The sequence below is a fragment of the Lepisma saccharinum genome, chromosome 17, assembly GCF_977018435.1.
Source record: "Lepisma saccharinum chromosome 17, izLepSacc3.1, whole genome shotgun sequence".
Lineage (NCBI taxonomy): Eukaryota > Metazoa > Arthropoda > Insecta > Zygentoma > Lepismatidae > Lepisma > Lepisma saccharinum.
Window position 1 is genome coordinate 19,249,080 of NC_139245.1, and position 14,249 is coordinate 19,263,328.

General features: G+C 41.2%; 1 protein-coding gene across 1 annotated transcript in view; it reads left to right on the top strand.

Annotated features, from left to right (window-relative positions):
• The window catches only part of LOC146001558 (cardioacceleratory peptide receptor-like), a 450,055-nt gene that overhangs the window by 7,278 nt on the left and 428,528 nt on the right, over positions 1 to 14,249 (top strand). Inside the window, exon 2 of the mRNA XM_083139031.1 lies at positions 3,178 to 3,719. Within this exon, the coding sequence (XP_082995157.1) occupies positions 3,618 to 3,719 (102 nt within the window). The 5' untranslated portion in view covers positions 3,178 to 3,617. The remainder of the gene's footprint in view (positions 1 to 3,177; positions 3,720 to 14,249) is intronic.

Below are 14,249 nucleotides of genomic sequence, written 5' to 3' on the forward strand. Positions count from 1 at the left end.
ACAAAGGAACAAGGAAATCCAGAATGCATATAGGGGGTCATTGTTCTTCCGTTCAGAAATAGCAGAACGTGACCAGAATAAAATCTCATAAATGAATTGCAAATTTCGACTTCGATTTGGTCGCCGCTGCTTCTTCGTGATGGGGAATTTTCATTAGTGGAGATGGATGGCTCTCGGATCGATTTTCAATCATTGCATGATCAGTCTAACATTTCTTTGAACTTTGCTTAAAAAAATAGTTATGTTGGAATAGCAGCAATGGTTATACAAATAGGATTGAAACGCATACAGTGCTGTTCTTTTCTTTGTATAAACCAGGGTGGCTACTGACCGGGAATTCCTTGAATTCCGGGAATTATGCGTGAATTATTGGCTCCGGGAATTATACGTTAATTTTACGTGATTTTTTCTCCGTAGACCTTGAAAATTACAACTTTTATTAATCCAAATGAATTCATACATTTACAAATACCGAGGCAAGTTTTTCACAGCATAGCTTTTCCTTTTATCGAGAAAGTAAAAGAAGAAAAGGCTCCGTGGAAAACAGAATTTTCACAATCCGTTTACTTTGGTAGTGTCCATTGCAGAACAATCTATCTGACAGCCAGATTATTGCAAGATAAAACATCATGAAGTTGATTAAGTAAATTTGAGTTTGAAATTCTTGTACAATTTATATTTTTTCGTATTATAACACCATTAAGCCTTGTTTCCATGATATGAAAAACTCAATATGCTGCCCAAGGCAGAAATTTATTTTATTATAAAACATAAACTAAACGTAACGTTTAAACCTTCTAGCAAGGTCTTCTTCAGACTCTTCACCAAGTACAAATGTAACAAGGTACAAAACAGGACGATATATATACAGAAGAATTACTCCCCTCCAGACCATTAGAAAGTTGTTCTGGAACTTTCTAGCAGGTGGCTTTCCCTTGTCAACTGTACTTTCACCTAAAAGGCTGAACATAGTTTCTTCCATCTAGAATGTGGTTGGTTGTGGTGGTTCTAATACTCTGGAGGGGAGTAATGTTTGTGTATATATATCGTCCTTTTTTGTACCTTGTTACATTTGTACTTGGTGCAGAGTCTGAAGAAGACCTTGCTAGAAGGTTGAAACGTTACGTTTAGTTTATGTTTTATAATAAAATAAATTTCTGCCTTGGTCAGGATACTGAGTTTTTCATTTTTTCGTAGATTAGTATGTTCCGTAGTATTTACGATTTGTGTTTGTAGATGAAGCCTAAGTTTGTGAAATGGCAGATGTAAACCCCACACCTTAAATTGAATATTTATAATATATATACCACTTAATTGAATTGAATTAGAATTTTTGAATTAATTGGAATCAGACAGACCCTCTATATTATTAATATATTATTGTGTGTGTGGGTGGTGAGAGGCGTAATACGTTGAGGTTCAAATAGAAAAAAACATCTGTTTACAGCCTTGAATTTTTGGAAACTTCGCCATGAAAATCGGGAATTATACTTGAATTTTTAATGGTCCTAGAGTGGCCACCCTGATAAACGTTCTGTGGTCGATTCACTTTCTCACTACCCAAGTTTCCGGTGCATTTGATTTCTGGTATAATCATATATATTTGTGCGTTAATCATCATTCACATCGTCATTGCGATTAGCCAAAAGTTTCAGAAAACATGCAATAAAGGTGGAACACCAATATCCTAAAATGCTTGCTTCACGGCGATTTGTGTGGCGATTATAATAGCAATTTTTCAATGGTAACTTCTGCCACCGCCGTAGGGTTAGGCAACACACATAACGCCTTGCAGGAAAGCGAGTATTTCTGGATATAAGTGTCCCATTTTTATTGCCTGTAGCTGTACATGCGGTCATTTATATCTGCCTACAATGTAAGCTTTCGGTTTTCTTATGTATGATCATGAGGGTTTTTTATTGTTGTTTAAGGGCTACTTAAAACACAGATATGTTCAACAGGACCGGACCTACAGTTTAAAGTGAAATCCGAAACACAATGTGCCGAGTATAGAACCCCGGGAGGTTACCACTACGCTATAGGGGAGGCAGAAAGGAAAACATCCCACATGCATCCTGTACTACATGTAGAAGCCTATACTTCAACTGTGCCTCTCCGATGGCGCAGTGGTAGCGTCGTTGCCTTGTAATCAAGGGGTCCCGGGTTCGATACTCGGTGGAGGCACATAGTGGTTCGGATCCCACTTTAAAACTGTAGGTCTAGTCCCGATTAGCCTTGCTGTGCATAAAGTGTACTTAAAACGCCAAATCAACCAACTATACTTTAACTGGTCCATTATTTTGTTGCTCTATTTTTAATACTGCAATCAGTGGTATATTTAAGGATGAATTTCCGAGCTTCAGCCCGCCTGAAATTTTCACTTTCATCCTAGCATGTTTTCCACACTTCTTTAGTGCAAGGGGTAAACGTCAGACAAATATCGCAATCAGAATTTGATGCTAAAAGAGTTTTAAATAGTTTCTAATTGGTACGTTTTGGTATTCTGTTTTTGTTTGTATGAAGTTTTTTTCCGTAAAGTAATCGCGCCTATGATGATGAAATATATGTAAGAACAATCTCCGTGCTGTGGCCTAATCAGGTTTCAAACCCGGAGTACTTACAGTCAAGATCGTGAGTCTAAACTCTACACTCTCAGTCTCGGTTTACTAAGAAAATAGGACTCGTAAATGTTATTTCACTGAATCCATTTTCAAGCCTTCAACTCCTTCCCCACTCCCTATTCCTAGCCCGTCAATCTACGTTGTGTTTCAGAGGATTTTCTTGCACTGAGCACGTGGCCTTTGAAAGAACATTTGATAAAGTGAATTGCCGTAGGAGAGAGACTGTCTGTTATCATCTTGCAGGGGCCGGCATTTGTTTCCTCACCCTCTATCGGCTGAGAAATGAATCTTCATCTCCCGCAAATGACTTCTTGTAAATTCACGATCGAGGCAAGCACGCTCCAAGAAGTTCCCATCACTCAGGACACGTTTATGAATATGTAAAAACGATTTTCTCCAAACTCTTAACGGAGATCATCTCTACTTTTTTTTCTTTCTTCCTCTCGCAACAGCCTCTCTTCACTTGTTTGTTTTCATGCTGGATGTACATCTTAAGAACTTCATGGGCGTTTTTTAACACCTAATCTCTTACATTCATTCTTTTTGTTGGTTTCAGGTGGCGGCACGCTGCTGAGTGACGTCGGAGAGGGTCCTTCAACGTCGCCCCCTCCCCCTCTTCCCCTCCGCTCGCCAAACTTCGGCTCGGGAGTCAAGAAACTGGCATCGTTCCCTCCAAACTGCTCAGTTTGAGAACTGTCGGCGTCTGGAGTAGCGGACTGTCCGGAAAACTCTACAAGGAAGTGCGCGCGTGAAGTGGTGGTGATCGTCTTGTTTTTTTCTGGTTCATGTAAATACAGTTACATTACTCTCCCCCCTTTTTTTCTTGTCGTAAATCGTGATTTATACATTGAAGAACGTAACGTGACTGTATCGTATGTGTCCATGTGGTTCGGAATGAAGAGGTTCGGTTCCGACCCTGGTGGGTCGTGATTCCAGTGTTGTCATCCCCCCCCCCCACATATTGATACGGACGCTGTGTCATTGTTGAACGTGGACATGGAGAGGTGCGACAACTGTTCCTGGAATTCCAGCGACGGGAACGGCTCCCTGTACCAGAATCCAGCTGATAATGCCATCAACTCCTTCTACTTCTATCAGGTGAGTACCTCACACAATTTTTCTCATCTCTTTCTTTTCGAAATTTTTCTTCTTTGAACTTTGCCGGAATCATACGGAGTATTAAGTCCCGGGACAGTATTTTGTTTACGATACTTAAGAGCAAAATCCGGTTGGTGGTGTTGAAGTTCTCTTAATAGCACTTATTGACACTCTTTGCAGTCTCGCGTCTTCGTCGATTTGGTGTCACGTAGTGTATTTAGTTGGTGTTTTTAAGTCCACTTTATGCACAGTAAGGCTAATTGGGACTGGACCCCTTTATTACAAGGCGACGACGCTACCTGTGCGCCATCGGGGAGGGCCATAGTGTATTTAGTGTCTGTACCGTTTACATGAATTCCTAGAGCGACGTATCCTCACGTGATCCATGCTAACCAATGAACACGCTAACCAATGAGACCTCTCAGGAGGTGATATTGAAAAATCAAAACATAATTTGTTATATTTTACACAGAGATTATCATCAAATCATTGAGAACACTCAGTGCTATAAAGTCCCACTATAGTCATTTACACAATTACAATATAACAAACCTTTCTCTGTTGAAATATTATCTTACATAGATATCGCATCTTCTTACACGTAACAATTAACGTTATCTGATAAAAACCAACACGTTGTCATGGAAACAGATTCAACAACACATTGAAATTCACTGGGCTCACTCACTCATTTGGAGGGCGTTTGGAAACTACATTTTCAATATCTTCTTCTTATTTCTTGCTGTGTCATCATTCATCCTAGACTTAAATATCTCATTTATTATTGCATAAAAATAATTTGACAGTTCGGTTAACGAACCTCTTTTTTTTCTCATTTGACTTGACTTGGCAATATTTTATCTCTATAACTCGGCTAGTTCTATCAGGAAGGTGAATTTGAAAAACGTATGCGTGAAATCAAAGTAGTGAGAGTAAATATTCTTTTAATAACCTTTTCAGGTCTAGAAGTAAAATTGAAATGTGTTGTTACTGTTATTTGGAACGTAAAAGTGCAGTTGTCTAAATTGAATTTTTCTTAGTTGAGATACTGCTTCGACGTAATTCCAGAGTCTTTGCTTGAGCTCTAGTATCGCCATCTAATGGCCACATTCTCGCTACCCGGAAGTGAAAAAGACACCGCTTGTCAACGGACGCAACAAACAGATACAGAGAAGGAGAGGCGCCTAATTTTCTTCCACGCTGGTCGTTACGTGAACCATCCGCAGAAAACAGGAGTTTACCGCGGCGACGAGAGCACAGAGACGCTCGCAAAGATCGGCCAAAACCAACTCCAGATGCGCGAAACAACTTCTCCGTCGTAACGCCATTACTTTTTTCGTCGACAAACTGTTCAATGAGGTCTTAAAGTCGTTCACGAACTGCCAGAACGGTTCTAAAGGGTTAAAAATATGCTTTCTCTCTCTGTGCCGGCCAGTCCTGCGGGCGTGGGAGGAGGAACAAATGGAACAACACGGATTAGACTTTGAACTAATATTTTATGTTCCCGTCGAGAGTAGGTATGCCTGTACAGTGAAAAAACAATTTGAACGCCCATGGTCATAGGCGAATCTAGAATTGTTTCCTGGGAGGGGCACAACATATAATTCTGTAAGCATATGAGATGTAACATTGTAAATATAATGTGCAGACTATCCTAGATATTAAAAACAGCCTGAAGCATAACAGCGCCTTTCGAACGGTGTTGTCTTGTAATCAAGGGTCCCGGGTTCGATACTCAGTGGAGGCACATATGGAGTAGACATACCAGACTCAGTTCTTAGCTGGAATCCCATTTAAGTATCTAAATGATGTCGAATTACGAGTCCAGGTTGATTCAGTAAGGTATAACGAAAGGTGATGTCGCAAGTTGGAAACACTTGTACGGAATGCCGGCACAGACCAAATTGGGTCGCAATCAGGATTGACGAGAGATGTCTTCGTAGTGTAGAGAGTCTACTTTTAGAGGTAATTTTGAAATTCCGGGAATTATCATTAGTACCAGAGCCTTTCTTCCCAGGAGAATCACTGTACACACGCTCACAAACACACACGTCCCACCAAACACATCAACTTGGCTACACCTCTATTCTTTCTGTATCTTTATCCCCCTTCTCATTCTCTCTCTCAGTGTCCGTGTGTGTGTCTGTGTGTGTGTGTGTGTGTGTGTGTGTAATTGTAGACACATGTAGACAATTTGGGTGGACAGCGGGTTGACTAAAAGCCCACTCACCCTCCTCCACCTGGGGTACGTTCCGAAAGTCTCAACGAAACGTACGAATTCAAGGAAGATAACTGGGCTCGTGAATCTGGTGAAACCAGTTATTTTACACACTTATGGGGCGCTCTGCTGTCCTGTCATGGCTCTATAAGCGTCCCACAATTGGCAGAAGTGGGGTACGGTTAGTGGACTCCTATGTGATCCTCCCAGCTAGATCAGAGGGATCCGCTGACCAACGACAGGTGCGGTCCTCCATTCATATTGGGGGTTAGGCGTAGAGCTGACAACTCTGCACTGTAAAAACACATGTCAAGAATCAGCAATATGAGGCCATTGATGTTCCCAAGGTAAAATATTAATCAAGAAGACTTAGGTGGGCAAGCCATGTGGCACCAATGGGAGAGGAAAGAAGAGTTTACAGGATTCTTGTTGGGAAACCTGATGGTAAGAGTCCTGTAGGAAGGCCAAGACGAAGATGGAGGGATAACGTTGAGATGGACCTAAAGGAAATCGGTAGGGATGGAAAAGAGTATATAGATCTTGTTCAGGATAGGGACAGATAGAAGGCCTGTGTGGCTGCAGGCATGAACCTTCGGGTTTAAGAAGGCTAGAGAATTATTTAGTTAAGGGACGCTCTAGACGAAAGCGCAGGCGCAGCGTTTTGTTTATATAAACTTTCCACATGGTGTCCAGCGGAAAGCATGTCCTTCTGGCAGAAATAAACTCTGCTGCGAACACTGTCACTCATTTTAATCACATTGTAAGAAGAGTTAAGGCACACTCATCTTGCGCACGTTGCTTCCTAACGCTCTCTGTTAAAATTATAATTCATTTTCCGAGCTAGTGCAGTTTGAAGCCATCAAGCACGCGCGTTGTCTGCAAGCAGCAGACGATTCTCACCGAACAAACTGGCCTCATGGTCCGTGCCTTTCGTGCGAGAACGAAGTTCACGCATCGCACGAAAACCGACTTTTGTAACGTTCAGTTGCAATAACTCGCTTAACGCGCTCAACTCGTGCGACTTTCGGAACGCGCCCCTGGTAACGACGTCCCGGGCATTTGGCAAATTGTACTAGCCCGGACACCTACTTTTATTTACGCCACTGATTCTTTACCAGGCAGAACATTACAAGCGTATGCATATTATTTGCATTTACACACACACGTGAATGCCGGCCTATTGTTCATTCTCGTCCATTGTTAATGATGATCCTAGAAACCCCGCAACAAAAAGAGGCTGTTGGCAACTAACAATGGTTCTGTAGAGTCCGCGTACATAAAGCAGTGTCTTGTCGAAATTGTTTCCATTATTCGGTGCAAATTGCTACGAACTGGAGTGGCCGACGTTACATTAAACCCCGGGCAATTGCAAAACAGCTTTTGTGTCCTTTCATGGGCTCTTACAGGGGCGGTCAAGGGGGTTGCATGACCCCTCGCTTGTGGAATGTGGAAAAATTACTAATTTATTATTCTTATTTGTATTGCTTGTTCTTCATCTTATGGATTTATTGTTTTTCCTTGCCTTGCCTTCTTTCTTATATCTTACAGTTATTTCTTGTTTACTCTCTCTGTAGCTCATTTACAACATTCTCCGTTTTCTGTGGCGTTTTGTCTTTTTTTCTCTTCCCTCTCTCTCTCTCGTCTTGTTTGTTTCCGTATTTTATTTCCTTATTAACTCCTATCTTCTGTACACTCTTTTGTTGGTTTTATTTCCCACTGACTCATTTCTTATTTTTGTTCCTCTTTCCTCTTGCGTTCTTTAAGTATTGTTGTTTCTCTCTCTCTCTCTCTCTCTCTCTCTCTGTGTGTGTCTATGCATGTTTGAGTTATTGTTTTAAGTCCACTTTATGCATATATTGGCTAATCGGGAATGGACCTACAGTTTAAGGTGCGATCCGAGAAACTGTGCAATATGCCTCTACCAAGTATTAACAAACACTAGACCCGTTGAATACAAGGTGGTGACGTTACCACTATGCCATCGGCATGCCCGTTGTGTATGTGTGTATCTGTATGATTATCTTATAATGTTTATATTTTGACATGTCCTTTAAACATGACATCACACGCTTTTATAGCCTCGTACCCACTCACTCTCCCTCTCTCTCACGCACACACATTTACTTCAAAACACAACTTTTTAAAATTTGCAACCCCTTCTCTTAGAAAATCCTCTTCGAGCGCCTTTTCAGCGTCCTGTTATATTGCTACCATTATCCAACCATCTCTGAGCAATAATAATAAAAAAAATACTAATAAAAGATCACGAATTGCAGGTGTAGTACAGTCACCCGCAATGAAAGTTAGACACCTAGATCCTAAAATGATCGCGTTATATCTGTTGCCTAACTCATGGAATCCCTTCACTCGTTCATTGGTCGAGCCATCAGTTGCGCAAGGAACTTGTTTTCGTTCGCTTGCTGCACAGACTCCTGGGACAGAGTATAGGATTGATTGATTAATTTGGTTTATTTTACTTCGCTTTTCTGCCGAAGATGAGGATGAGTGATGATATATTGAAATTGATGAAGGGACTCTCACAAATAACACCCATGCCCGAGCCGGGATTCGAACCCGAGGCCCCTAGCGTGCTAACGCGTATAACAAGGTCTTTGAGAGTAAAAAGAGGAATGTTTAGTTAGTTTGTCACCAGATGGCTTTGATTTGGAAAAAGGGGCGTGGCTAAGAAATACCGGAGGAAAGCGAGCCTCGTGTGAGAACTTCACTTCCCACTGATTAGCTGAGGTTCAAGCACGTTGAGTTCTTTTGAGAGTCAAAAGGGACATACTCGGAATGGAACAAAGTCCAGGGAGTAGCGGTTTTGTAGTGGTTTAGTATTTTAACTTGTTTTATGCAGTGTATTTAGTTGGAATATTTTAGTTAAAGCGCAGCACACTTTGTTCTATTCTGAGATAGGCTTTTTTTGGGGGAAAATGAATATTAAAATTGGATATTAAATTGAAATTACTACAGAGGATTCCCTGACATTCGCTACGAGACTCGGCAACAAGCTTCTCGGCATCAGAGCTTGTCTTTCCCGGTGAACGGGTCAGCGACACTCGCTAGAGTCGGCTATTAAAATTACAGTTTTCATATAGTGTACTAACCTTGACTACAGGAGGTGTTGAAAATGACGTCCCTCTGCTGGAACACATTCCTGACATCTCCGAAGATAATACGCATTTACACGTGCAAGTTCGTCTACTGTAATTCTCCCGATTTCTCGTACAATACTCTCGTTTAACTCACGGATGGTGTACGGATTGTCTTTGTATACTTTATTTCCCCATTTTTCTTTCCACTTTTATTCATAACTGACCCTGTTACTCTAAACGTTTTTACGAGGTTTAATATAAGCGACTGTCGCGGACCCGTTCACCGGGAAAGACAAGCGCTGATGCCGGGCCGCTTGCCGCCGAGTCTCGTAGCGAATGTCAGGGAATGCTCTGTATAATCCTCTTTTGGTTAAATAAAGTGTTAGGAAGTCTTAGTTAGAAATACATCTTTATGTAAAGATTGAAGTGTATAATTTAATTTGTGTAAAATTGTTTCTTGGTTACTTATTGAATTTAGATTGGGATTATATTCTTATTATTATCATTTATGTAGTCTCAGGAACTTCAGGCATGATGTTTAATAAACCTCTTTACAATCAAGCCTTTTATGTATAATTCCTCCAAACCTACAATTTTGCGGCTTATGCCTTCCCCTGCCTTTTTTTAAGTAATATTTCTGCTAGGTTGATGTATGTACCAACTTTAGTTGTAAGCCTTGTGTCCAACAATATTTCTTACGGAATTAATTCTAATGGACGTTCAATAAGAAGCTGGTCATACGCGGTGTGCTAACCACTACGGACAGAGTATAGGAATCAAACGCGGTGTATCAGATCATGTGCAAGTCCCACACGGAACCTTGTTAAGGAATATAATCGCAGTTCTAGCCAAAGCTGAAGAACATCCATTTCTCATTTTATCACCGGACGATCTTTCCAAACCTTGTCGTTACCGGACCACAATTTACAAGCGCAATAATCGCAATTTTTAAAGCTTTTCATCACGGCTGATTTATTAATCCTGGTTCAGCATGCGAACCCTTCCGTGTGGCAGCTGGTTGACTTCTGTATCTTTTGAGTCCGTGCCAGGTGCGCTATTTTCTTGTTAGTCTTACATCACAGGACCCGAGACCGAATCACCCATCAGGCCGCCTCGCATGGGCAATATTTGTGTTTACAGAAACGCGGGAATCCAGAACAAGCCACTAATTTCGGCGGGATTGGTGTTTTTCTTGCAGTCGTAAGGCTGTTGGGTGGCAGAATGGTGTTCACAGACTGATTTGATATTTACCGTCTTTTTTGTGCCACTTTTAGCTAATCGCGACGATGAGGATGTGATAACTAGAGCTCGGAAGTTGAAGACCTATAAATTGCAAAAAAAAGATCTATAAAAAGAACTAAAAATGTTTAAAAAATGACCTAAAAACGGAAAAAGGACGTATGAATGTGATCCAAATTAATTAATAACTTCAGTTCTAATTACATATTTAATGAATATGCGCGGCACCTTCTTATCTGACTTGAGTCTTTGCAGGCGCGTGCTGAAAGCTTCAAAACTAGAGAAAGTTGTCACTTACAGCGCGACCTTCCAGACAAGTTACGGTTAAAGGACCTTGTACTGTACCGTGCCTGCTTCAGTCGTCCAAAAAGGTTTTTCTCTCGTTTCGCGGATGGTTCAAATATATCTATTTATCTCTTTTTCTTTATGTCTTTACTACAGAGAGGATTTTTAAGAGGTGATGAACTGATGATGATTCGAACTGAGAATTGGCAGTAAAAGCGTAGTCGAAAGAAGGTGAAGTTGCAAAATAAAGCCGTTAAGACCTCAAAAAAGGCTAAAAAAGGACCAATAAGCCAAAAAACGCCGAAAAAGGCAAAAAAGGACAAATAAAACCCACCTTTTTCTGGCCTACAATGACCCAAAGTGAACATATATTATGTTGGGCCTCGTCTTCGGACACTAGGAAAAAAAAAGTATTTTCCTCAACTTCCAAGCCCTAGTGATGATTGGTGAAAGGACACTCACAAAGAACACCTAGGCCGGTTTGATTGATTGATTGCACAGTAAGGTTAATCGGGACTGGACCTACAGTTTAAAGCGGGATCCGAACCACTATGCGCCTCCACCGGGTATCGAACCCGGGACCCCTTGATTACAAGGCGGCGACGCTACCACTGCGCTTCTGAGAGGCCATGACACCAATGCCGGGATTCGAACCCGGGATCCTTAGCGTCGTAGCGCGCTGTGCTTAATACCCAGCCAAGGAGATCGGCGAATGAAAGATTAGAAAAGAGTATTTCCTTGTGGCACAGTATCTGGCAAGATGTCGCTCACATCTATACTTTGTCCAAGGAGTGTGTGGAACAAGCGAACATAAACAAGTCTTCTGCGCAAGTTGAAGTCGAGAGAGCTCGATCAATGAACGCGGGAGAGGGTGAGTGAGTGCATGGAGGAGAACGCGGCTGTAGCTACTAGCCGTTTGCAGTAGCGTGCACTGCTTTGCTCCTTTCACTCCCTTTCTCCCCTTCTTTTCCGTTATGCGCGGCGTTGCTCCAAAGACTCACGGAGCAGACTGTATTCAATTTAGACCGTTCATGTATATATTTTCCTTCGTTTACTTCACATGTACCATTCTATATTATTTTCCGTTTGAGCGCATACTTCTCTTGTTTCCCGCCCCTGTTGTCCTTCTTTTGTTCCCTTTGGACTTGGTTCCCATCTTCATGTACTTCTTCTTACCTTTTATTCCACATTATCCCAATTCTAGTACATAGGTAAATTCCCCCGCTGTATTCATAGATATATTTAAAATGTCGATGGAAGAAAGATTGTCAATTTTTAATGCAATTCAACTACTGCAAAAAATGACCGTGACCGTTTTAAAAGTATTAACGGCCATTACACATTTAACCCAGTTAATACTATTTAAATGATTGTTCCTAGTAATTCATTTATGGTGTTGACAACTACAATTCATAATCATTATCTATCTTCACGTGCAAAAAAGTCAAACTTTAATACAAATACTGTTCCGTCCCGTTCTAAATTAACAGGCAGGCCGCTTCATTTTAACGGTAAAATACTGTAAATACTGCCAATGTAAGTTCTGACAATATATTTCCACACTTTACACTATGAAGTCACTCTCTCTCACTCTTTCCCACGTCCGAGAATCGCCCGCCCTTACACTGCGAAAGCGACAGTACTTTTACAAACCTTCACGCTCCTTTTGAAGGGTGAGATCTGACCTCACGAGGGCTGTCCTTTGGAGAGAATTTTCCGAAAGTACATAGGTAAGTCAGAAAGTAGGTCATTTCAAAAATACTAAGTGAGATACTGACTTGAAAAGTGTTCTTATTTTCCAACATAATCCGCACCAACATTGATACGCTTATCCCATAGCTTTATCGGCCCCCCGAAAACCTGCTGCCTAAAAGTCTTCGGGCTCCTATCCCAGCCACTCTCTCACCTCACGTTCAACATCATCATCATCCGCGAAACATTTCCCGCCACCGTGCGCAATCTTTCTGGATATCAAACGATCATGCATTATGTCGTTGGTTCCCAAACGTTTTCGCGGCACCATGGGGCGCACACTTTGGGAGCCACTGCATTATGTTGTAGGCTAAACCATTACACCCTATTGCAGTTGCTATCCTATCTATCATCCTTCGCCTGTCAGCTCGAATCATCTCCGCCCGTATCATCTCCACGTACACTCCTGGAGCACGGTCTCCTTTTTTAAATTGAGCTGCCCATGCTTGCGTCTGCTATCTAGCGACTGCTAACTGAATATCATCTGGCTGGATTGTGCTGCCACCTAGTGGCACCCAGAGGCGTCTCCTGAACGCATGCGGTGCTTGCTGCGCATGCGTTCATGAGACGCCTCTGGTGGCACCTTATATAGTACTCGCTACTATTTTCAGCCATCGCACATCACGATCTATTTACTGACTTCCCCTCGTATAAATGATTCTATTTGAATTCTTCCAACGGTTCATATATTCCATGACTTCCCACGATGAGGCTACACAGTGCATTCCCCTGTGCCTCTAGGGCTGACTACCACATGCTTCGTGGCAGACCGCAATAAGAAAAACAAAAGAAATGCAATTACTGCACATTCTCCGGCGCATCTTGTAAAAATAACCTCAATAAAAAGGCGTACACCTTTGCATAGGAATCACGCAAGCATTCGAATCAAAAGCAAAAAGAAGTAATGTAGCGTACAAGACTCCAGTTGTTTTATAGAGCCTCCAGAACCAAAGCAACACTGGAAGAATGGGTTTCCAGCAGACGTTGCTATTGTAAAACCAGTCATGTACCATTGTTAACAACAAAGCGCCGTTTTCTTATAATGTCTGCGTGGATGTATAAATTAATTTTGACAGGGAAACAAATGAGACAGTAAAATGTGTTTTTAATTACGCCTTATACTTTGTAAGACCGCTACAACAATAATAGTAAAATAAGATGGAAACAGAATACGAAATTCAAAATAGGCTCGGAAGCTTAACTGAACTAGGATATTCAAGAACTCATGCTTAAGGAACTACCAACAATATAAACATAGAGAAATTTCGGACTACAATTCATGTATATCCATGCTGATGTTGAAATTGTAAACGTCCAGTGTTTGTATATGTACAGAGTCCTAGTTATGTATTTCGATTTCTTGCGTCATTTCTTGTCTGTCTTCTTGCTTCTTGAAATAAAACTTGGTATTATAGCCACAAACAGTCGTAAAAGGAAGTAATTTTAAGCTGAAGTTATTTTCGTGAAGATCCACAGAGTATGTTATCTTGTAGGGTCTGAATTGGTTTCGAAGTGGTGGTGGTACACTGAAACAGAAAGCTACAAGCCTTTTCAAATAGATGGCGCCAGGATATTAAACTTTAGAATATGAATGAAGTGCGGATGCGGTATGTAGTTCTCCGTGACAGGGTCCAACGAAGAAAAATTACCTTTTAATACTAAATATTTATTTTGTTATATTCCCTATCTTATTTGATGAAGATAGCAGTGTAAGTTTTTAGATACGTAGAAACTCGCATTACAAATTTATGAATAATATTATAACTCCCCTTTAATGTTTTTTTTATTATTGAAAAGGGTATTTGTGTCTGTTATTGAGATGAAGTCTGAAGATGTACAGGGGGTGTAGAAGTGGAAACAAGGGGATGCCGCATCCTCTCACCCCCTTTGGCGACACTCATGTCATTCCACCATTTTATCTCGGACAGTATCAGTAATTAC